Source organism: Lolium rigidum, chromosome 2 (genome assembly GCF_022539505.1).
Source record: "Lolium rigidum isolate FL_2022 chromosome 2, APGP_CSIRO_Lrig_0.1, whole genome shotgun sequence".
NCBI lineage: Eukaryota > Viridiplantae > Streptophyta > Magnoliopsida > Poales > Poaceae > Lolium > Lolium rigidum.
The window spans coordinates 19,065,174-19,090,784 of record NC_061509.1 but is presented as its reverse complement, the minus strand read 5'-3'; the positions used below and the strand labels follow the sequence as shown (position 1 = coordinate 19,090,784).

The 25,611-nt window shown below is 40.4% G+C and overlaps 2 protein-coding genes across 2 annotated transcripts; one reads left to right on the top strand and one right to left on the bottom strand.

Annotated features, from left to right (window-relative positions):
• Nucleotides 1–7,661: 7,661 nt before the first annotated feature.
• Nucleotides 7,662–11,001, bottom strand: LOC124691377 (protein LPA3-like). The gene is made up of 9 exons (XM_047224659.1): nucleotides 10,860–11,001; nucleotides 10,589–10,765; nucleotides 9,720–9,767; nucleotides 9,594–9,633; nucleotides 9,411–9,511; nucleotides 9,002–9,194; nucleotides 8,811–8,909; nucleotides 8,590–8,707; nucleotides 7,662–8,239 (listed from the first exon to the last, which is right to left on the bottom strand). Exons 1-9 carry the CDS (start codon nucleotides 10,929–10,931, stop codon nucleotides 8,119–8,121), a joined length of 969 nt encoding a protein of 322 aa, XP_047080615.1. The 5' UTR covers nucleotides 10,932–11,001; the 3' UTR covers nucleotides 7,662–8,118.
• An 8,346-nt stretch (nucleotides 11,002–19,347) lies between these two features.
• On the top strand, nucleotides 19,348–25,264 carry LOC124689293 (beta-amylase 8-like). Its single transcript, XM_047222847.1, has 10 exons — nucleotides 19,348–19,698; nucleotides 19,902–20,132; nucleotides 20,584–20,658; nucleotides 21,540–21,743; nucleotides 22,229–22,423; nucleotides 22,844–23,008; nucleotides 23,546–23,806; nucleotides 24,359–24,571; nucleotides 24,660–24,882; nucleotides 25,118–25,264. The coding sequence occupies exons 1-10, from the start codon at nucleotides 19,348–19,350 to the stop codon at nucleotides 25,144–25,146; spliced, it is 1,947 nt and encodes a 648-aa protein (XP_047078803.1). The 3' UTR covers nucleotides 25,147–25,264.
• The last annotated feature ends 347 nt before the right edge of the window (nucleotides 25,265–25,611 follow it).

The following is a 25,611-nucleotide window of genomic DNA, read 5'->3' as shown; positions in this document are numbered from 1 at the left end:
CGTAAGCCAAGCATAAAGAAGTTGGACGAAGAAAATACTGTAGACCAAATGTAGCTCAAGAAGGCCAAAGACTGAAGTAGATTGACCATACCAAAACTAAAGTCTATTTGAATGATTCCTTTCATGGAACCTAAATAACCCAAAATAGTTAGAGGTATCAACTATAAACCATGATTGGATGGACTAAATGAGTCTAATCCATTCTTAGGAAAATAAACCATCACGACCAATTCCATAGTTAGGACCTCATTAAGTACCATTACTGCAATTTTGGTAGTAAGGGAAAAACAAAGACCTATTTTATCAAATAGGAAATTGTTATCCAATTAGTCCTCAATTAAGACTGTCAGGACAAGAAGAAGTCCCAATCATTGAATATTCAATGAGAAAGGAAACAAGCTTATAATATTGGAGGAAATCATGGAAGTAAAGGAAGTAATAGTTGCTTGATGTCAAACACTAATGGATTCCAGGAAGAATCTGGACAAGGGATGTATTCAATTATATCCAGTAAGATCACCATGGAGTTCGAGAAAAGATTTAGTCCGCACAAGTCGGATCCACACTCCGAAACGTGAGAGAGTTCAAACTTCGAGGACGAAGTTTAGTTTAAGGGGTAGAGACTGTAATATCCCGTGTAATGGGGTTACAAAAATAGAGGAAACAGATGTGTGCATTGCATTCATGCATAGAAAATCTGGGGAATTTTCGCGCTTTAAAGTAAAACAATCACAGTAACTGAAGTTCACTTGACCTTGGTGGAATTGAAGTAGCTCATCAAGTCAAGCGCTACAAACCTCAATGTGACTTTGCTAAAACCTTGTTTTGGGCAGAAATGAATTGGTCTAAAGGGTTAGATCAAATGAAATTAAAACCAACACAAGAACATACTAAACAAGGATCAACTACTTGATCTTATTAAAGATCATAATATGGTATTCCTTGCCATAACATATGAACATCTATTCAATTGGAAATCAAGTATCAATAAAATGGAGAAACTATTCTTAACTTATCTTTTCCATGTCTTAAACAAACAAATAGTCCTACCATGAACCTCATGGTATTTCTTGAACTAAACTCTTGAACTTAACACCAACAAAAGCTTATCATTAAACCCTAGAGATGGGAGAGGTATATAACCATTAAAGAGATAAGAAACACACTCTAAAGTATTAACACTTAAAAGTTAAGCAACTACCTTGAGGTACAATTGAATTCACTTTAAAACTAAATACCAAATATAGCAAAACACAAGGACCTAAGTGCATAAAAGCCACACCTTCTGATTTCAATCATAACTTATTAAATATGTGGAATATCACAAAACTAAATTCGTTTACATTACGAATTATAGTTCAAACTATTTGAATAAAATAAACTATGAGTATTTTGAAACTCATATGATCATGCCTTGGTGAAATCAAACATCACCATTCAAAATTGGGGTATAATCCTTATCTTTGACATTTTGATCCCAATAATAATATAAATACAATCACATATGATATAGTGACTCAACCACAAGCATAAAATCATTCACAAGATATTTAGTAACAAAAGCCACTTGGCTATCCAAAAATAAATCACATGAGAGGATAATCTCAATTCCACATAGGATGAACATATCTACATAGCTTGAATCCTAAGCTATGCCACCTCATGCTTAAAGGATTGCTATGGATGAGAGCATGACAACCAAGCACCTTATTCATCAATTTAAAGCAAGAGTCATCCACCCATGTGTCATGTTACTAGAGCATGCCCAAGCCTATAAAAGGAGCATCACACTTCATCCATTTCATCATCTTGCACCTTGATGCAAGAAGACCAACACATTGAGCCACTCCATAAAATAGTTAGGATCAAGATGAAGCAGCTAGGAGGTGGAGGCATGCCACAAGATGCAGGTTTATCAGATTTCCTGAAGAACAAGCTACAGAAGCTAGCAAGGTAGAATTCTTAGGCAAACCACATATTTAGCTAATCACATCATCATTCCTTGAGTAAAACCATAGATTATAATCCAAGACCTTGTGAAGTGAGAGGGGTAATTGGAATAACCATATCTAAATATTTTTAGTGATACTTAAGGAAGCCCATACCATGCATGATCAGCACTATTGGGTAATGATCATATACTCTAAGAATTGGAAGTACAAGCCATTGAGAACAAATTGCTCATGATAGTGCCATGACCATACTTTGGAGAAATAGAAGAGTAAGCCATATGTTAAAACCTATATGATAAGTAGATATCATTCACCACATGAAATTATAGGAAGATCACTAGTAAACAACTCTAGGCTTATATCCCAACCTTAACTTGTGAATAACTTGGTGATCATAAGTAGAATCCTACCACATTTATATTCCACTTATTCCTCAATTAAAGAACATAAGAAAACCTTAGAGTCAAACTCTATACTTTATATGATGAGAAACTATTCATCATTAGAACCAAGGTTAACTATAAAAAGAACCATATCTAATTTAGTTACTTTAATAATGAATTAAGGATAACAATAGTGGAATCAAATAGAACCAATTCTCAATCCCTTAGTAACCAAGGGAGAACATCAAATAATAAGCAAGTAACCATCTTATAATGGGTAGGGAGACTAAACCCTAGTTGGTGTATCACTTGAGTGATCACAACTATAAACCTAGATCAACTTTAAGTTCCAAACCAAATGCTATTAGGTGAATATAACTAGAATTCAAAAATCCACAAGATTGAGAGTATGAGTTATCAACATAATAACACTTATTGAACACAAAACTTAGTCATCATCACAATACAAGTATGTAAACCACATAATTAACATGTTACCATGTTCTAATAAACAAACCCTGATGTCTCTGGAAAGAAACCAAGAAGTTAATTGAGACAAACATGTATGAGAAAATAAAGAAATAAAAATCATCTCCATAAAGATTTATACCCATTTGAAAGTTAAGATATTAACTAAATAAATAAAAAGGAAGTAAACATCCCTGAAATATATTAATACAATATATTCCAGAACCATATTAAGTTCAATCAAATGAGTCTATATATATTCAAATGCCTGCAAAATAGAAAAGAATTCAAATCTGAATTCAAAATAGAATTATAAAAACAGAAAATGAAAACAGAAAAAAGAAAGAGAGAAGAAAAACCTACCTGGACCTTACCTAGCCGAGCAGCCCAGCAGGAGCCCATCAGCACCAGCCCACCTAGCAGCCCATACCTCTTCGTCTAAAATATCTGAGGAGGTCGTCCTCATCTTCACCGTGTGCTGGAGGGCAGCACGACGCCGTGAAGCTCTTCTCCCTCGCGCTGGCAGCTCCTCCTCGCTCGGCGTCGTGACGAGGCACGCCCTGGCGCCATATAAAAACCCTAAACGGCGAACCCTAGCTTCATTTTCCTCTCTCTCTGCTCAATTTCCCCATACCGAAACCCTGGCTCCGCCGGTCACCATTACCGCCGGCGATGGAAGCCTCCCCGAGCCAAACCGAGCACACCAGCATGACCGCCGTCCTCGACTTGCCACTCCTGCAGAAGGAATCGAGCCGGAGCAGCACGTAGCGCCGACGCCGACCTCATCTCTCCGACGGCCGGAGCTGGAAATTCCGGCGATGCCGACCACCCCTTGCCTCGCCATCAAGCCCTGCATGCTCAGGGTGAGCTCCTCTTCCTCCTCGTGTGCTTGGCATGCTCGATAGTGGTCTAGATCGTCGCCGTGTTTGATCACCTATGGACGCCGCCGCAGTACCTCACCGCCGATCAAGCTCCGGTGACCTAACCGGAGCGGCGCCGCTATCTTTAGGTCCCTCGTGATGCACTGGTTCAAATGGAACCAGTAGCTCATCCGCGCGTGGCCGGAATCATCGCCGCCGACGACGTCTGCCCGCCGGCCACCGTGAGCCATGCCCGAGTCATTAATTTTGACTTGGTCAAGCCGACGTGGCCGCTGACCTGGCCCCTGGCCCACATATCAGTGGCTAAGGGTAGTTATAACCCGGGTACATTTAGTATTCTTTCATTTAAAGTTAATTCCAGAAAATTACTGCAACTTCAAATAAATCTAGAAAATTCGTAAAAGCTCAGAAAAATACAAATGAGATATCAAAATTCTTATCAAAGAAAAATCTATCCAATAAAAATATAATATGGAATTTTTATTTTTAATAAAAATTTAGTTATTTTAAACTCATTAAATAAGCCTTTTCATTTATCCTAAATTCAGTTAAAATTCAATAATTAATAAAACTTTCTAAATTAAATAGAAACCAGTAAGTAAATAAAGAAAACTTTAAAGCTAATTTTCTTTATTGGTTATTTTGTTAAAACATTATTAGGGAGATTTAAACCCTGATTAATAATTACCCTAATTATTAATTGTTTAAAAATAACAAAATGCCAAATCCAATATTAATTTTTATTTCAAAGTTATTAATAACTTCAAACTTTATAATGAAGTTATTAACACAAGAACTATAGGACAATTAGGAAACCCTAATTCTTTATGGAATGATATTATAACCTTATCATTTCATGTGATTCCTAAAACCTAATACCATTAGGAACCTAGCTCCATTAATTCATATGAACCCTAAATTGCTTCTAACCCTAACCCTAGGTTAGAACATGTGATCATGATAATTTCCTTTGAATCATAGAACCATAGTAGCTACTAAATGTTTACCCTGACCACATAAAATGTAGTAACCATCATTAATAAATAAATATTCCATGTGTTCATCTTAATCAAACCTAGATGATCAAATAGGATCAACCCTAGTCCTTATTATCAAGGATCTCATCCTTTATTAACTTTAATTAGCATCACACCATTGTGATGAACTCCAATAGGATCTATGCCCAATAATTATCATTACATAACCATAGTCCATTAAACCCTATCAGTATTTCATAATTATGAACCATCCAATTTAGGAACAGATTATTCATTACTTATTATATCCAATAACAAACCTTAGACAACCTCAACCCTAATTGCAATACTTCTTATTCCTTAAGAAGTATGTTCTTCAAAAGTTATTCTTTTGAAGCAAATAAGGAATCATCATCAACCCTGCTTATAAGGACCTATAAACCCTAGCTAGCAATCACCAACAAGATGAATCAACCTTGATAGCAACCATGTATAATAAATTGCTTAGGATGCCTAGGCTTATGTTAACCCTACAAGCCCTAGGTGTTGATGAATCCAACTTTGTTGGGATCCATCTAATACCTATTCCAAGCAACTACATGCAGCCATAGTCAACCATAGAAAACCACCCACTTAATTATCATACTTGTTCTTTATTAAAGAACATGTTCTTCAAAAGTTATTCTTTTAAAGTATATGATAATTAATCATTAATAATGCCATATAGTACTAAACCGACTAATCGTTCTTTACTTGTTAACATTATGCCAATCATCATTCTTTGTCCGCTCAATTGAATATTATGCTTTATTATCTACCTGTTTATAATACCAAGTAAATCACACCCGAATAAGAACCTTGTATGTGAATCACTATAAAAGTGCAACACACCCTAAACCAATCATTACAACTCACTGATCCTAAATCATCGGGGTTAGGTCACGCTTAGAGCGATTGCATCTCATTCTTGTGCATTATTGCATCCTTGCCAATCTTCTAAACATCGTCCTTACCGGACGATGATGCTATTTCAGAATTTGGAGTTATTACGCACCGAAGACCTTGTCTGCATAATCTTGCAACCAAGAAAGGCAAGTTCATCACTTGCTCATGTCATTTGAGTATTTCTATCAAATTACTTGCAAAGTATTATGGTTATCACTATTGCATAAAAATCAAAACCACTACTTTCATAACTATGAATATGACTATGTGGTGGGCAATGGAACCATGGATTGTGTTGATATGGTTGAGGTTCCATTGCACGGGTTTATATCCATCTAGGATTAAACAACAAATGTCGCCAGTGATTCTTGTGCCGTAATACCCGTGTTAACCATAAGATCCGGAGTGGGACGGAGTAGTCAAAAGTGTTTCCACCTCTCGTTCATCAACGGATGCGCTTACCGTAGCAGCTTGTGTCCGGCGGAACAACCGGAGGGTGGGGATCCCATTCTAATTCCCCACGGTAAAGCATTGCTTGCCGTAGCGGTTGTGTCTTGCGGAACAACCGGAGGGTGGGGATCCCATTCTAATTCCCCACGGTAATGCGGTCTATGATGGGTTGCAGCTACCGGCGTAGGAGTGTATGGTAGAGCCCAGCATCGTCGTCGTGGTCGGGGTCCACCCTGAAATTACGGGAATAATGGGACCGGCGTGGACCCAGGGTCGGGGCATGCAACAAAGGGTGGGTGTTCGAGGTAGCGGAGGAACATGATTGGCTAGACCTTATACCGGGCCTCACACCGAAGGAAGTGTGGACGAGCTCGCGGCTCGGTTGGCACCAAGGTTAAGATCTCTTATGGGTAAAGCAACACACCTCTGCAGAGTGTAAAGAACCGTGACCCGTCACTCCTCGTTCCGGGATATGGAACTCGCGAACGCTGCCGGAAAGGAGCTCCATGAAGTTCTAGTAAACCGGTGAAGGCCGACGGACATAGTTCTTTTGAATAAAAGCAACCTCTTGAAGAAATGATTATGAAAACCTGCATTGGTATTAGACTTTCCGGTCTAATGCCGTAGCTAGTGCATTAAACACCTCTTTCCTATAATGAACTTGTTGAGTACGCTCGTACTCATCCCACTCTTAAATCCCCGCTTAGATATGGAGGCCACGATGGAGGATCTACAGTGCAACTCGAAGACCGAGGAGTCAACAACTACTTCAAGGGACAGGAAACTGTCAGAAGAGTCAAACACCACATCCAACAAGTATAAAACATAGCTTAGCAATAGAAAGGAACTAGTTTCCTAAACCTAGCTCCTATTTAGCTAGAATCTATTCATAGCCTCTGTAGCTAGTTAAATACTCTATAAGTAGAGTTCGTGTTAGGATTAGACCACGAGTCGTTCTTCTGGAATTTATTTGCAGTTTTACCTCATTGTAAAGTAGGAGGCTGTGATGATCTATTGTAAAGAGTCTGTATGTAATTCTATAGACATGCCTTGGACCCGCATATGTTTCTGTTGTACCACTCTGAGCGATGTAATACTAGTGGAACGGTGTTTCATTGGTGTTATGTCAGACTTGCATACTACACCATGCAGTGGTATGCCGGGTCACCACATCTTTTTTACCTATGATACCATGGAAATTATTTCGTCATAAACTTGTCTTTTTTACCCATGATACGATGGAAATTATTTCGAGCCAAAACATTTTTATATGAGTACAATACTTGATCATCTTTTGTTTTCAGGAGGATTCAATTTTTTAAAATATTTGAAATCACCACGAAATTAGGGGTTCATGGGGTGCATAGCATCCATGTGCAAGAAATTCACGTCTGTAAATATAACGGCTTGAAGACTTGAACTATTCACAGGCCCAGCTAGAAATAGGAGAATATGTTACTCTCTGATCTATAATAATTGTTGGAGGTTTAGTTCAAATTAAAATGCTACTTTCTGATCTATAATAATTATTGGAGGTTTAGTTTAAATCAGTTTAATTTGAACTAAACCATTGCCACTTATTATGGATCGCAACACAACCCCACATGCATGGCAAAACACATTTCTTTGCACCGACCTTGTCACTATCACATTACTCAGCTCATGTTTTGGTTTCCCCACCTTTGAGCTTAGGCTTGGAAACCACCGGGAATTTACAACACCTTCTGCTTCTTCTGGACTGAGGAAGTCACCGAGCTAACTCACGTGATGCTAAAATAACCAGAAAATACCAAGTTTAGGCTCTATTTTTTGCGGTGAAGTTTAAACTCTATATGATGATGAGCTCTTTTTTTCTTAATTACAGGTGGGCGCAACCGGTTATAGGTAATCTTCCAAGATATGACTGGCTGGCCTGCCTGAAGATATATATTTGAGCGATCCAATACTCATTTCTACCTTAATTCAATGCCCTTCGCCACAGGATCGTCAGCAACCTTGTGAGCATATACATCGAGGGAAGAACTCTAGAGATGATTTAAGAAAGCTTCAAGCATTGAAACTTCTAGGCAGAAGGAAGTATGTCGAGGGCCACTTCTTTCAGCGAAGGCATCTCCTCCTGTTCATGCAAACAAATGAAACTGCCGCCTAGTTTTCTTAGCACCTTCCAAGGGCCAGGGTAACACCTGCCATAAAGATAAGAACTTATTGGTAGGCACATGTAAGCTTCCATATTAACCCATGGATTGTGTTGATCAGACTACCATATCAATAGGAGGAGAACTAGAGTCATAACATGTGCATACAGGACAGCTGAAACGATTGAGAAGTAGGATTGGTCTACAAACTATATTTTAATATTAAGAGTTTTAGTACTACAAGAATCGAGACTTCAACAGTGCAATGATGTTAACAAACTTATGTCCAGAAATATTTGATATATCTCAATACAACTATGTCAAAATTGTTCATGTGTGTACACATGGACCTATGCATTAGGGAAGGCATAACATATCCACAGGACAATAATGCAAACCTGAAAAGTGCTCCTCCTTTGGATCCCTTAAAATTGTGAATATAGTAAACTGTCTCCAGTTTCGGAAGAAATGTCTTGGAAAGTTCCGCTAGCTTTGGGTAGAAAAAGGGCGGGTAATCTTTGCTTGTTAAGGAAGTCAAATCTACAAACATGGAATCACAAATAAGGGTTTCTAGCTCCCTGTTCATGTTACCAATTGATCATGGGCTCTATAAGGATACATCCACTTCTTATCCGATCTAGTTCTCCATTGAAGATAATCAATTTCCGTTCTGTATTAAGAACTGCTTCGTTGTAAAGCTCCTCCACCACAAGCATCTCTACAGACCATTATTGTTGGCAGATTACTAGAGCAGCAAAACAGTACAATAAGGGAAGGATAGCTCAAACTTGAAACACCAGAAAAACACACCATTGACATTGAAATAGGGATAAGCCACAAGAAATGTCTCATCGTTGGGCTGCACGCGGTCTGCCATTTTGACCTTTGTTGTAAAACCAAAATCTTCAAATAATGATGGTTTTGTTAGATAATCCAATTTTAATGAGCAGCCTTCAAAGGCTGACTGTCTTGCAAAAGTAACCTCATTTGCCTCAGGGAAGAACTGGACCATGTTAAGACAGTAAAGAATCTGGTTAATAGAAACTTGAGTACAGTACAAGTACACCTATTTGAAGTTAGTTACAATTCAAATACTTAAATCACTTGGAGTACTCACCAAAGCTTACCATAGCATAAGATTTTCTTGCTATTTCAGAGGTCAAAATCCATTCATATAACTAGAATATATATAAATAAAGGAATGCCCAGAAAGACGTACAATTCTGGTCCGGGTCGCTTTCTCGGCAGGTACAAAACGATCACAAAATTCTCTAATGAGAAGCATGCTTCCTGTCATCTCAATTCCTCCTTCGCCGTCACCTGAACAAAAACAAATTGGACCTTTTTCACCTGACAATTTACTTATAGTAAGTCAAGTATACAAAAGCTCATCTTTGTGAACCTGGAACAGATTGTAGTCCTGCTGTAGGAAACTCTATCTCCTGTCATAAGACATAGAAAATTCTTGACACAAGAGGAAGAAAATGAAATACAACTAAGTCATAAGATTGACGCTCCAGTCACTAACCAATAGCTGTTTTCCATCCTTAAAAGCTGATTCTGTAGCTTCTTTAGCCTGCAATCACTAAATGTATACCCATTAGTCCTTACATCGCACGCACAATTTCTTTCATAGTAAACAACAGCACATAAGCATGTCAGGGGAGATGCTGCCGACATGGTTAATACAAAAGTTACAGTAGAAACAAATGATTACATTGTTAGTCAGCAAAGGTAGAATTCACTATGCTGGGCTTCTCAGCCACATAAGCATGTCAGGGGAGATGCTGCCGACATGGTTAATACAAATTGTATTACCAATTCGGGATGTTCAGGGATTCCATCCAAACTACAGTTTCCAGATATAGTAATGCTGAGTTGCTGGGCATGGAACTCCAACCAACCCGTCATGTGTTAACTCTTACAAGAGCTGTCTGCAACAATAACTTTGCAGCATGGAGAGACAGATGTAAAAATATCTGCACCAAATGTGCATCTGTTTTCCCACCTAATTGTGAAGGAAGACTAATTGAATGTGTAGCATGCATGCCAATGCATAGACCACAGTCTTGCTTGTCTAGGTCAATTTCATTAGAGCAAAAGAGACCAACAGAATATTTTACAAGAAAATATCTCAGAAATGTAACTGGGAATCTGAAATGCAAATGATATAACTAGTATTCAGACATTCCACAACTGCCTGATAGACAAAGGACTTGGCATTTGATCAGTTCAGGTGCAAGTTCACCTCAAGTACAGGCAGCTGCACACAATGAGATGATTGGCTCATATTAAGCGAAGAGACTAATATCATAATGTAAAACTGGCACAACATCAAAGGCCCCAGCACATTGTAGGAGCACCAGTTGTCAATGAACAAGTTTTCACAGGAATTACCTGCATTATAAGTTCTGTGTAATCGCTTGGGAATTTTGCGCTCAAGGCATTGCTGGTGCTCTGGTCCCCAGTGACAGCACAGACATGGAAACAAGTTCTTAAACTCCTCCTTTGCATAGTGAGCATACCCCCACTGCCATTGCCACTTCTGATTGTAGGAAGTCTCCAATTTGGAACCTTCACAAAACGAAGAAACTGCATGAACAGAAAGCTCAAGTTTATAGGGAAAGAAAGGAATAAAAGATGAGATATCTTGTTTAGAACGGTGTACTTGTTTATTAAGATGAGAAGTTTTGAAGGTAAGTGGTGGGTTGGAGATTGAATAACTGGTTGCCATGGCCATTGAAGCCTGGGGGCCGGTGGTTAGGACAGAGGGCCAGAGGGGGAGGGGAGGGGGCAGGGGAGAGAGAGCATCAGTGTGTGGTAGTGGACGGGAATAGCTATTGGAGTGCCAGTCTGTTTGGTAGGGCCTTTACTGTGTGGTCTCCAATTGCTGTGATGGGAAAATATCGCACCTGTCATGACAGCTACATGTTGTGTGCATATGCTGCTATTAGCTAAGATAAGACGTAGACTTTTCCAATCTAATTTATTCTAAAATATTGATATATATATATATAATATATATTTCAATAGTGGGCTGATGTAGTCTTGGCTGAGAAATGAATGTGTGAATGAAATTTAAAGGATACCACTAATGCAGAGCTCATGATTCCAGTACCTCACCTCTTTTAGCATGGTCAAGGAGGTTTCAGAGGATGAGACAGCAGTCTTCTTTTCAACTTCTTGATTATCATCTTAGACAGGTTGTCACTAAAGAATTGAACACAAACACCGGACTAACCTTTCAAGAACTTTTCATTTGGGCCCAGGCCCCTGACAAACAAATCAGTGTTTGGACTTTGGAGCCAAAAGGGTCATCAAATGATCTCACGGACTGTCAGGGTTCCATTTTATAAACCTTATCACATAGCCTCTTCTATCATGACCGAAAGATTATCAACCTCTTGGCATATCTGATCAATCAGGGGATGTGTTTTGTCATGTGATGAGAAGGAAGCAACCTCTCCCTTCCGCTCAACCCAACTACACCCAGTCTCCTTCTTTAACCCCTGCTCTTTCATGAATCCTCTAACAGTGGCGGCACTGCTCCACATCTCTTTTGCAGCATATAAGTTTGACAATAGTGTATACATTCCTCCATCAGAAGGTTGCGCCTGAAGGACATTATTTGCAATGACTTCTCCAAGCTGGACATCCCCATGAGCATTGCATGCGCTAAACAGTGTCTCCCACGCATTTACTTGAAGGTCCGAGGGGATCGTTCTTGTGAAGGCATAAGCCTGCTGTGTAAAACCCGATCTTCCTAGGAGATCAACCATACAGGAATAGTGATCAGATCTCGGAATCAAGTTCCAATCTTCTTGCATACTTTTAAAATAGCAGCAACCTTCATATAAATAGCCTTTGTGTGCACAAGCAGACAATACACTTAGAAATGTTGCATGGTCCGGACGAAACCCATCTTCAGTCATCCTGTGAAAGAGTTTCAGAGCTTCAGCAGCCATACCATGATAAGCATACATCGCAATCATGGCATTCCATGTCACTGTATCTCGCTGCACCATCGCATCGAAAACTTGGGAAGCTTCAGCAATTAGACCGCACTTGGAGTACATAGATATAAGTGAGCTCATCACCAAAGCATCGTGCTCAAAGCCAGTTTTGACTGCACGGAGATGCACCATTTTTCCACATCCGAGTGCAACAAGTGAGGCACAGATAGAAATGACGACGCTCAAAGTGGCTTGGTCCGGCCTAAGTCCTCCTCTGATCATTTCTGACAGCAAAGCTAGTGCTCCTTCATCTTTGTACCCGGAAATCAATGTGTTCCACGAGGTTTCATCTTTCTCTGGCATTCTCCTAAACCAAGTGTTTGCACTATCCATGTCTCCATTTTGAACATAGCCTTGCAAGATTGTATTCCAGGATACCAGATCCCTATCTGGCATCTCAGCAAACAATCTCAAGGCCTCATCCACCCTCTCGCTCTGCACAAAACCACCGATCATCGTGTTCCAAGCAACAGCATCCCGATCAGGCATTTCCTGGAACACCTTCCATGAAGCGTCGACGTCTCCATTCTGCAGGTACCCGCGCATAACGGCGGTCCAAGATATGGTGTCCTTCTGCGGCATCTCATAGAAGAGTCTCTGCGCAACCTGCATCCTCCCAGCCCGGGCATGGCCGGTGATCATAACATTCCATGAGACAGGGTCCCGCCTCTGCATCCGACCAAACAGCTCCTCCGCGTCCTTCATGCGACCAAGCGTGACGTATCCCGACAGCAAAGCGTTGCACACAGAAGTCGACGGGGAAGGCGCGCGGTCAAAGAGCTCCCTCGCCTCGCGGACACGCCGCCTCCTGATATAACCGGAGACCATAGTCAGCCACGAGACGTCGTTCCTGGACGGCATCGCGTCGAACAGCTCGCGCGCTCGCTCGACCATCCCGTTGCGCACGTACCCCGACATCATCGCGTTCCAGGACACCACGTTGCGGTCCGGCATCCGGTCGAAGAGCTCCCTGGCCTCGGCGACCCTCCCGTGCCGCGCGTACCCCGTCAGGAGCGCCGCCCAGGAGACGGAGTTCCTCGCGGGCATCGCGTCGAACGCCCTCCGCGCGTCCGCGAGCATCCGGTTCGTCACGAGGCCGGAGATCATGCAGTTCCACGTGAACACGTTCCGCTCCGGCATTTCGTCGAACAGGCGGCGCGCGGCGGCCACCCTGCCGGCGCGGAGGTGCGCGGTGATGGCGGAGTTCCAGTGGAAGATGTCGCCGGCGACGGCGGGCGACGGCGGGGCCGAAGCGCGGGTGCAGAATCGGCAGAGAGAAGTAGAAGCGCGGTGGGGTAGGCGGGGTGGTTGCAGAAGGTTCTGGAAGGTTCTTATCATGTTCAGAGGCGATTCGAGAGGAGAAGAGGCGCGCGGCTGGATAGACGGGTTCAGCTCAAAATAGGGCCCCGGTTTGGTCTGAGCAAGTACAGTAGCAAATCAAAGTAAGATTTTGTTTGAACAAAATTAGATCCAAACATTATAAATTCAACCAATCTGGCCTCTACATAATTTTCCACAAAACTCTATCTAAATCCGAATAAAGTATACTACGGAGGATCTCTCGTTCTTAATTAGTTAGCGCATTTTGTTTTATAAATGAGCGCACACTAAGATGTACTCCCTCCGTTTGAAAATGTAAGATGTTGAAGCATTTTTTGTTTGATTCACCCACTTTTCTTTGTATCTAATCTATTTTTAATATGTAGATTCACATTTTAGGTTGTATCTAGTTTACTTTAGAAGCACGATAAAACATCTTACATTTTTAAACGAAGGAAGTACATGCCTACCAATATAAAATCTGATCAAAGTTGTGATAACTAATGTAAACGGAGGGAGTAAAATGCTTTCAGTATGTTGAAAAAAAACTTGCCATGTATGTGCATTGTAATTCCCAAACTTGAAACAAACGATCAATCATCAAGTTGTTCACCCAACATGACATGCCAACTTGTCAAGCCTCACACGTGACATGCATGCCATAGAGGAGAGCGAGACGAGTCTTGTAAATTTTACGTTTACAGCCATATGATTTTCTCAATCATTGCAAACCAGTTCACGTCTTTTTGGCTTCGATGTGCTTAGGGGTGTCAGGTGTGGCGCCGCATCGACTGCACTGACAATGAAAGTACACAACGACTCAATGAATTGGACGCTAAATATCGTTGGTTTGACATAGATGGCACTGGCATAAGAAAATTTGAAATGGAGGATGAGCCCCCGACCTTTTGCATCCAATAGATTTATAATCTTTTATTCCGAATTTATTCAACAAAGATTTATCAAGAGGATACATCATAAAACCTAAATCCACCACTCAACATCTACAAACCAATGGATGAAGAAACATATTGTTAGGACCTTGTGCACTAAAAACAATACCGAGGCATCACCAAGTCACCCTATGGCGGAAACATGAGCTCTTGTCCGGTCTAGCAGACCCTCGACAATTAAGCATCTCATGCACTCATTTCAGAAGCTATCACCTCCATCAACCGATGGTCCATCTTCAGGGAAGAGATCTGAGACTCATGCCAAGCCTATTGCCAACGCCGCCACAACACCAAGCAATGCATCCGCCCTACACTCGCCCATCAATATGCATATGCCGTCGAGACCTAATGCACCACGCCGCCGAGACCCATTGCCGATGACGCGATAGATGGCATGCCGCCCACCTTCTCGAACACCATCAGCTGCACATATTAACCAGAGAATAATCCAATCGATCTCACCACGTATATTCTTCATCGAGTCAAGACACATGTTTCTCATATAGTTGGTGCAGTATATACGCCTGGAAAAATATCAATTTATTATACTTAATGCACCATGAGGGCATGTATGCCTAATCAACATGCTACAAGCAATACATGCTATATAAGCTGCCAAGTGTTACATGCACACAACCATCTCACTCACCAAGTAACTATACACAACATCTTATCTAAATAACTTGAACGGGTGCCAATATCTATAGTATAGAGTATTTCTATTAATGACAATTGAAAATACATTGTTACCCTTAGTCATCAAAACTTTTAGCTTGGGAGTAGCACCAGGAAGGAACTTGATGTAGAAGTCTTTCAGGAAAATATCTATTTTTCAACGAGATTTGAAGGTCGCTACATATAAGTTAAGAGTTAGAAAGTATACGAATAATGAAATACATTTGTTGTAAAGTGTAGTATAAAACTTATCATAATGGTTTGTTCACTAAAACAATCTCTGCAACTCATACAATTTTTGAGTACTTTACATGTCTAACTGTCAATAACTCTACAGACTCAGGTGGAGCATGTTTGTCGTGCGAAGACCTACTAGTAGTATGTATTTATAGTGAACTTGTATACTTCTTCATAATTTTTTTCTACCAACGACCTTGACTATATAAAAATAATATTATTTAATTTTTGGGACATAACTCTTAAATGTAAACGTATTTTATAGCGTATTAATTTTAAGCAGTACTTTTTTGCGTTCGAGTCATTGCTCCATATATATAAAGATCTAGTTAAATGTAGTATTTTAAATATGAGAAAAATAGAACAAATCACATGTCTAACATATTGGTTCTGAATTTCCATGAACTATACAGTGTATATATATGGTTTATATGTGAACACACACATTTTATCATCATTAACTGGCTTCGGAGGGGCACGCAAGCGTACAATCTAGAAGAACATCTTAACTGAGATTTCTAATGTATTAGTAGGCATATCCTAGTAGAATATTGTAAAGTACATGAAATTTTTCAATGAAGCATGTCATCAAATTGCTGGGTTGATTGACACGTGCTTAATAATAAGTCATTAAGACAATGAAGTTGATAATTAAGACTAGTTATAGTGAGAAGTAACATAGAGCAGTGGCGGACGCAGAAAAAAATTGGAGGGTGAGCACACTCCAGTTTTTTTTAGCACTAGCCCTTGTGCGATAAAATTTTGCTAAACTAATACTGAGTAATATACTAGCAAGGAGCATGTGCTTGCCACATAATACATATTGATGAACAATAACGAATAAAATAAGAGACCAAGAATAGAAAATACCCTAGTTGTGTTTGAGCATTTCAGTAAAAATACATGAGTTTCTTATATTAATTACCATGACTGAAATGCCCACAACACTATTACCACATGGTAACTATCTTCGAAAAAGGCCAGTTGTGAACTTTATTTTCTATCTTCATATGTTACAGAAACAAATTATTACGATTTGGGGTGCTACAGAAATAAAATTCAATGGCATCCCATTAAATTCGAAATAAGATGCTGGATGTGTGTGTGTGTGTGTGTGTGTGTATTCAAATACTCAATGAAGTGAATGAAGTGTATTCTGAAACTGTAGCTCACGCCTAGACTTATCCTCACCTACAAGGATTTCTATAATTAAAAGAAAATTGAATTCATTCAGCTCCATAGCATTTTCTTAGGGTATGGACTGCACCATCCTCTCATCGAAGAGGTCATTCTGTAGTAAATTAGGCATAGCTCTATTTATGGTTTTAAAGGTTTGATTATACAATTTAATGAAGAGGAGCCATGTCTTTTCTGTACTCTCCTTCAGGATGACATCTACAGGCATGCGTATGCTAGCATGAGCATTTTATAAAATAGAGATTTACCGGCTCTGGCTAGCTATGGACTGGTCCAGCTTGATCCGATGGCTGCTAGCGTGAGGGGGACAGGGAGAGGCTAGCGATGGAAGGCAGGGGAGGCCGGTGAGGGAGGCAGGGACGAGCGAGTGCGGCCGGCGCCGGCGGACGCTAGAGCTGGCCAGCTGGGTTGCGATGCGACTGAGTTATAGATAGGACTGGCTCGTTCGCTCGCCTCGTAGGGCATATTTTGGTTTCTCAGCTTCTGTACTCTGAATAGTATAGTAGTAGGTAGAGAAACTTCAAAATTTCTGGGTGTGCCACGGCCTCCCCGGCTCACCCGCTGGGTACGCCCATAACATAGAGTAGTAACATGTTACTAATCTACTACGTTACTATTTTTATAGTGAGGAGTAACATATTTATGGTATCACGCAAACTCATATTTATTACTAATTTCGTCCCAAAGCTTAAGGCTTATCTTATTTTTTAAAAGTCAAATTATGTCAAATTTGACTAAGTTTTTACCAAAATCCAATATCATTAGATAGATAATGAAATATATTTTTATATGGTGTATGCACAATAATATATTTGTTGATAGATTCCTATAAAAATTTGGTTAAACTTTATTTGGTTTGATTTTAAAAAAAAACCTTAAGCTTTGGAATGGAGGTCGTATGATGTAGGCTCATCTTGTCTTGGAAAAGTGTGAGGTTATGATAACATAGCTACATTAGTTACCACAATCATATCTCTCCTCATTTAGTGGCATGACATATCATCTTAATGCCTATGTGGTATTGCATGTAGGTGCATATTAGGCCTTCACAATGGAGGTTTCTTAGTGTTGTATCTTAGGCATTTTGCTTATGTAACACTATATTAAATGATCGAAGATAGTGGTGTTATATTTTAGCTAAGATACAACATTTGCACAAAGCCATAGGCAAAAAAAAAAAGGTAATCCAATCACATGTCTACGTATCACCAAAATCATTAGAGACAACACCTAAGAGATAGTGCATTGGAGTAGTAGTCTCTGAAGTTTTAGTTGTTCATATGAAAGCATGCTAAGAAACTCCCCATTGTGAAAGACCTTACTACATTAGCTACTCTATCCATGCCTAACTATCACATTAACTTTGATATAAAGATAAAATCTTTATTTATTTTAGAGAGGAGCCATAAATATGTGCAACCATATACATAAAAAATCACACCCCTAGTAGTTGATCACATTATATGAATGAATAATGATGAAATACAGCACAATAAACTACAAAAACATAGATGCATCAAATTGGTCATGTTGGTCTGAACGACCACCTGGTACAATGCCACATGCATAATGTCCATCAGAAGAACTGCATTGTCGATAATGGCATGTGTACAAACAAGCACCACATGAGATAGAATCACCACTTATTTTTGTAAAATGTCCTTAAGAAGGATTCTAGGCACTCTTTCCACCAGTTATGGTCCCTCGTTGTAGCGTTGTTTAAGTTGGCTTGTTTAAACTACATGGCACGGTAGTTGGGTTTGCTAGTTTTTTTTTAAGGTTTGTGCTCAAGATGACTAAGTTATCGAAAACCATCCAACTCAACTGGCGTGTCTCAGCTATATTTATCCACTAGACTCATCATCGTTTCAAGATGCCCTAAGATTCTTGGAAATTAGCAAAATGAACAATGTGCTAGCTATTTTTATCTAACCTGGGCTAGAAACGGCCAAATCATTTGAGTTCAGCTAAACCAACAAATATATGTCTAGTGGCCCAAATAAGTCAATTCAACTAGTGCGACTCAAAGAGGCTATAAGTGTTGAAAGTTTTTGCAAGAACCAAAGTGGCTTAAAATTTGGTAAAGGTTCATTTAGGCCAAAAGTGTGTGTGAGTCTGTTAATTTCAGTGGGGGCATCAATTTGCTCCTCACACCGAAGCAAAATCCGGTGCTGAAGAACAAATCACCGCGGAAGGAGCAAACCTTTGTGGAAATCTTAAGGGCTACTTGATTCAAAGGATTTTGAAAATAATTTTCTAAGATTCTTACCTATCGATTATTTTTTCTATAGGAGCCATGTGATTCAAATGATTGTACCCACCAAAATACTCATGGATTGATTCCCTGTTTGTTACAATTTCATAGGTTTTCTACCAAGAAGTTAGACCTTCCTACATGTTTATGAGAACTATGACATGCACTCAACCTCTATAAATTTTTTTTTTCTCATGGTGCAATCACACTACTTCTCCAACAACTAATTCCTGCAAATTTTTACATGCCATGACATACTATTCATGCATTTTTAAATCCTTTAGCAGCCCCAAAGTCAAACGTCATTTAGGTTTACATCATCTTTTCGTTTCAACGAATTCGCTGAATTGTCAAAGCAAGAAATGGATTCCCACCCACAGCTGCGCTTGGTCAGCTGCGCCACGTCAGCATTTCTAGCACTTTTCTTCTACACTCCAGTCCTCACCGGCAAGCTGCCGCGGCGCCCCTCCCAACCCGCGCTCGCAGATCGGCGCCGGGCGGCGCGCCATGGCCACGAAGCACCCCCACCAGGCCGCCGATCCCGCGGCGTCGCCTCCCCCGCCGCCGAGCCGACGCCCGCGCGGCCCCGCCTCCGCCTCCTCCCCCGCCCCGGCGCGGCGGAGCGGCGAGCGGGAGAAGGAGCGGACGAAGCTGCGGGAGCGGCACCGGCGCTCCATCACCAGCCGCATGCTAGCCGGGCTGCGGCAGCACGGCAACTTCCCCCTCCCCGCCCGCGCCGACATGAACGACGTCCTCGCCGCCCTCGCCCGCGCCGCCGGATGGACCGTCCAACCCGACGGCACCACCTTCCGCTCCTCCTCCTTGTCCCAGCCGCCTCCCCCTCCCCCTGCCCAATTCGTACGTGCACGCGCGCCCTCTCCACTATCTTATTGCCTTCACTTACTTAATCTCCGTATGGTAATTCTAGTGTTGGATCAGTCCATTGCTTAATTTACAATTATGTGATGCCAAATGTGCAGATTTAGCAAGAAATAGTTAGCATTGTGTTGCATCCATAACCACATTCGTGTTGCTGATGAGCCATTTCTGATTTACAGCAGGGAGCTTTCCAGCCTACTTCTGTGGAAACCCCATCTTTCACTAGCCATCTGAACAGCTACACCATCGGGACGCCGCTAGACTCTCAGGCTTCTGGTCTACAGACAGATGACAGCCTTAGCCTGTCACCGTCATCGTTGGACTCAGTCGTGGTGGCGGAGCAAAGCATTAAGAATGAGAGCTATGGGAATTCGAGCTCTGCCAATTCGTTGAGTTGTATGGGTGGTGATCAGGTGAGCATAGTGGTGCCTTTGATTCACTTGACGGATGATAGTGATATGCCGATGTTTGTAATTGTTTTTTTTTCGAGGTGGATGTTTGTAATTGTAAACCAGAGAAACTTGGGGTCTAAGCATCGCTATACTATCTTGGTGTCTATCAGCTCTTCCTAGTTTATAAACCGCGAAGCTAGTTACCAATTTGCCAATGCTAGGGCCTACAATGTTGTACCTCCTCCAGTTCACAGTAACTTTTTAAAGACGCTTGCAGTAGTTTTCTAGTTGAAGTATTTATATGGACCACTTATATATGAGGCTAGAGTGCACTGAACATCGATATAATGAATTGCGTTATCACGATCACTGATTCTTCATCTTTCAACCCAGCTATTCCTTTGAGCTTTTAATTTAGCAAAGCAGTTGGGACAAAACTTCATCTTTTTCTTTGATTGTTCAATTGTAACAGTTAATGAGAGCATCAGCAGTATGGGCGGGTGATTACACAAGAACTCCATATATACCAGTCTATGCCTCTCTGTCTGTAAGTTCCTGTTCAACCTCTTGATCACATTTTGCGGTGTTACTTTCCTTTTCTCGTTTTCTTCACATTCACACCATTTCCAATATGCACATGGTATTTACATGCTGTGAGTAGAGTTCTGAAGTTTAAGTTTATGGTGCTCTAGATTTTTTTTTTGACAAGTCCTGGTGCTCTACTTAAGCATGATAGAAATCACTAACTGAGCATATATCGAAGGTCAACACCATGGCTCTACGATTGAGATGCATCTGTCTTTATTGCTGCCTCCCTCTGTTTGCCATCACCGCTTTCCATCCCCCGTTGCTGCCCTGGATGGGTTCCACTTTTCTGTGCAACGGATAGCGCAGGGAGTGCAAGGACCGTGGAGCTACAGCACTCTGTTCCCCGTGTCATTTGCTGATACAAGAGGAAAGTGTGTGCAAAACGGAGGTCCTTTTTCTTGCCCGTTTCTACTGGTTTAGTGCTAGATCGATCAACTTGGCAGTTGACAGTCATGTGCTCTGATGTGATGCCAGGCCATTTCTGGCTTATTAATTGAATGTCACGTAATAGGCTAAAGTGGATGGCCAAATGTGCAGATCTGATTGTATGTTTTTACCAGGTTTGCCTCTACTCGTGACTCTTGTCTTGGCCAAGTGGATGTGTAAGTTGAATTTCAGATGTAGCACCAAAATCATACTTCACACAAATTGTGTGAATCTGACTGATAACTATAGCACTGTGATGTATGCAGCCCATTCTTAATTAGATCTGTGTGTTTAAATTAAATTGCAAGTTCAAATAGTTGTTGTTTCTTTATCTGCCAACCATATATTTCTGAAATTTGCAAATCTTTGATCTATGTACCACGCCATGCTTTAGCATTGTTGCTGTTGCTGTAGATGGGCATTATCAATAGTTATTGCCAATTGGTTGATCCAGAGGCTGTACGTGCTGAACTAAGGCATCTGAAGTCTTTGAATGTTGACGGAGTGGTTGTTGACTGTTGGTGGGGGATTGTGGAAGCCTGGACTCCTCAGAAGTACGAATGGTCTGGCTACAGGGACCTTTTTGGTATCATTAAAGAGTTCAAGCTAAAAGTTCAGGTTAGCATACTATCATAACTTTGTGACATTTGTAGGATGCTATTAGCCTAATACTCACACATCTGATATTTTCATTTGTAGTAACTTTGTACACTGAGTATGCAATTGCGTACCATAGTTTCATAGTAGGCATAAGTTTTGTTACAAGATTGACAAATGACGTTGCATACTTTCATCCAACGTTTTGTTACATTAAGTACTGGTCATTGACTTATATAACAATTAAAGTATAGTTGGGTCTCTCAAAACTTAAGTATTGATATAGAGAAAAGACATCCATTCATTGGATTTGAATGGACTATAACTTTCTAGACTTTTGATATAACCAGACATTTGACCTTCCAAGCAAGTAACATGACTAAACCATTTGAGTTTATATGTTTTCAGTTATGAGCATGACACAACTAGATAGGCTTCTCTATTCTCCTCTGTTATATCGAACTCGGACTAACATTGACTAACAAGTGTTTTTCAACAAATGCAAGGTTGTATTATCATTTCATGGGTCTGGGAAGTGTGGATCTGGTGATGTGTTAATCTCGCTCCCTAGGTGGGTCATGGAAATTGCACAAGAGAACCAGGATATATTTTTCACTGATCGAGTAGGTAGGAGAAATTCAGAATGCCTTTCCTGGGGAATTGACAAAGAGCGTGTCCTTCGAGGGAGAACTGGCATTGAGGTATTGGGTCATCCTTGGTAATTTTTCTTCTCTCTTCTTCAAACTCTCCTTTAGCATATGTTTTTATTACGAAAACAAACAGTTGTTCTTCTCTTTAGACAAGCATTACTTCGGCCTATTCCTAGTGACATTTTTTTAATATTAATTCATAGTCTTCGTACACATCAGTAAATATAGTACTCCCTCCGATCCAATTACTTGTCGCAGGTTTAGGCAAAATGTTGCCTAAAATCTGTCTATGTACATTGAATATGCGACAAATAATTTAGATCGGAGGGAGTACTATATCTTGTAGATAACGACTAGCTGTTCTCTCATTGGATATACTAAACTTGCACATTGGCATCTGTAATCTTGTTTCATATCAACTCTAATAGAAGGAGAAACTTGTGTACTGATACTTAATAATATTATATGCAGGTTTATTTTGATTTCATGAGGAGCTTTCATATGGAATTCAGAAGCTTGTCTGAAGAGGGTCTTATTTCTGCTATTGAGATTGGATTGGGTGCTTCTGGAGAGTTAAGATATCCTTCATGTCCAGAAAAGATGGGCTGGAGATATCCTGGTATTGGTGAATTTCAGGTATTTACCTAAAACTCCAAAGCTTTTGAATTTTTGTCAAAGTAAAAAAAGAGGGTATTTACTTAATTCCAAGTTTGAGCCATTAAAGAGAAACATACTCCAGTTACCGATTTTTCTGCTTCTGAACCTTTCTCCTTTTATTCATTGAGCCTGAAGAAGTGTAAAATATTATTATATTGCGCAATTTTTCGTTATAGTATTAAGAGGACTTCATATTGTGTAGAACAAAGTTCATGAGTACTCTAGAAGTACATGTGATATGTGATAAGATTGGTGGTGGCAATCCTGTTGGCACCTTGTTCTGTTCTTATTATGCTGCAGTAGATGAATATATATGCACAGTAGGCACCCTTGGAGAACATTATAATGCTGCTTTATCTTTTCGAACTTTAGACTAGTGCACTATGACTTGAGCTTACCTTTTGGATTGTACATATCCAAAATGTAATGTGCTACATTATCTGTGGTGTATAGTGGCATGTATATTTTTGTGATTGCATACATAATACACTCTTTTGTTGATTGCTTTGTTGACAGTGTTACGACAGGTACATGCAAAAGAACTTGCGGCAAGCAGCCTTGACACGGGGCCATTTGTTTTGGGCCCGTGGACCTGATAATGCTGGCTACTATAATTCAAGATCACACGAGACTGGTTTTTTTTGTGATGGAGGTGATTATGACAGCTACTACGGGCGCTTTTTCCTTAATTGGTATTCTGGAATCCTTGTTGATCATGTGGATCAGGTGCTCTCACTTGCTACTCTTGCATTTGATGGAGCAGTAATTATGGTGAAGGTATGCTATTTCTCCGTATAGTTGTTGGTTGGGCCTTCAAGCACAATATTCTTCTCTCTAATTTTGAGAAAACTTCACATGTATTACTTGTGCTTTCTCTCTCTCTAGGTTACCATGTAATTATCATATAAAACTTTGCACAAAATGGGTATTCCTGTTAAACATTTTATTTTATTCTGGATTGCGCTTCTGTCCCAAGCAGCCGAAGATTGCTAAAAACCTGGCATAGTATTATAGCTTTGAAAACTCATGTGGAGTGGAGTTGAATGCCTAATCATGAGACATCCCTCGAGTTTAGGCGAGAAATGGTAAAGAAGCTCAAAATGCTAATAATTAGATCGACTATTTGAAATTAGTTCAGATTCCTAAGCAAACTTGAGAAATACTGTAATCATATCCATATCCACGTACACTTAAGTGGATACTTTGCCTGATCTTATTGTACAAGCTTTCAATATAGCATGTGCTGCCCTGATAAGTCCATGGTACTTGTCCCACATAGTTCTCTTGCCAGTTAGGTTGTTCCATGACATGACAATTGTCTTTCCTCAGATCCCTTCGATGTATTGGTGGTACAGAACTGCAAGCCATGCTGCAGAGCTTACGGCAGGATACTACAACCCTACAAATCGGGATGGATACTCTCCAGTTTTCAAAATGCTCAAGAAGCATTCCGTAATTCTGAAAGTAGTCTGTTATGGGCCAGAATATACAGTTCAGGAGAATGATGAAGCATTTGCTGATCCAGAAGGTTTAACCTGGCAGGTGAGATGTTCTAAGAATTTCTCTGCAGCTATGTTTAAATGTTTAATTATTTTCCATGGGTTAATTTTGATCACATGAAACTATGCAGGTTATGAATGCAGCATGGGAGCAGGGTCTATCTATAAGTGTAGAGAGTGCTCTTCCATGTCTTGACAATGAGATGTACCCTCTGATCCTTGACTCAGCGAAGCCTAGGAACGATCCTGACCGTCACCATGTCTCATTCTTTGCATACCGTCAGAAGACTCCATTCCTTTTGCAGGCAAATGTTTGCTTCTCAGAGCTTGAGACCTTTGTAAAGTGTATGCATGGTTAGTATCAGTTTGTCACTTTGTCACTCCCTCCTAGCACCACTATTTCACTATGTCTTCTTGATTTTTATGGGTATATCATGTTTCGCCGTTTGAGGTTAATAGAATGTCACATGCATAACAATACGAGCATGCCGCATTCCATAGAATCGGATGTTGCATGGTACCCTTGACAAACTAACTCTGCATTGTTCCTGAAGATTATGACCTGACAACTATATCATCTTTTTTGCAGGGGAGGCTACCCAGAACTTTGTAGACTGAAGTCACTTTGGCGACAAATTCCATGTATGCTGCAACTAGTGTTGCGCTGTGCAGATTTGCGGATTCGCTTTGTGCATATCGCAAACTTCCAGCTTATATTGCCAACTGATCCCCCCATGCCGGCAATTTCCCGCCTTCTGCTTGGAGTTAGTCCACCAGATGGCACTAAAACTGTTCGCGCTAGTGATAGGCAAGGATTAGTGGTCTTAGCTGTGATCCAGGCTGATAGTCCATTAAAGCTTTTACCATGGAATGACTTGGCTTTGGACACAAGGATGGAAAGAACGGCGTGGCATCTGGCACATATTTATTAGTACTACATTATTATGCTATAAGATGCAGACAGATCATATCTTCTAGTTAAATGGTAAACCATCTGCCCCTGAATTGTATTTTCAAAAAAAAAAAAAATCTGCCCCTGAATTGTCAAGCAAGTTTAGATGTTGTTTACCATTTCTTAACGTA

What these genes read in the sequence shown, in the direction of transcription:
- LOC124691377 (XM_047224659.1), bottom strand. Translation starts at nt 10,931, where the DNA reads ATGGCCATGGCAACCAGTTATTCAATCTCCAACCCACCACTTACCTTC. An exon ending in ACACAGAACTTATAATGCAG is followed by an intron (nt 9,768 to 10,588) that starts GTAATTCCTGTG and finishes TAGTGATTGCAG; the next exon opens with GCTAAAGAAGCTACAGAATC. An exon ending in AGGATGGAAAACAGCTATTG is followed by an intron (nt 9,634 to 9,719) that starts GTTAGTGACTGG and finishes GTCTTATGACAG; the next exon opens with GAGATAGAGTTTCCTACAGC.
- LOC124689293 (XM_047222847.1), top strand. Translation starts at nt 19,348, where the DNA reads ATGGCCACGAAGCACCCCCACCAGGCCGCCGATCCCGCGGCGTCGCCT. An exon ending in CTGGTATTGGTGAATTTCAG is followed by an intron (nt 23,009 to 23,545) that starts GTATTTACCTAA and finishes CTTTGTTGACAG; the next exon opens with TGTTACGACAGGTACATGCA. An exon ending in GAGCAGTAATTATGGTGAAG is followed by an intron (nt 23,807 to 24,358) that starts GTATGCTATTTC and finishes GTCTTTCCTCAG; the next exon opens with ATCCCTTCGATGTATTGGTG.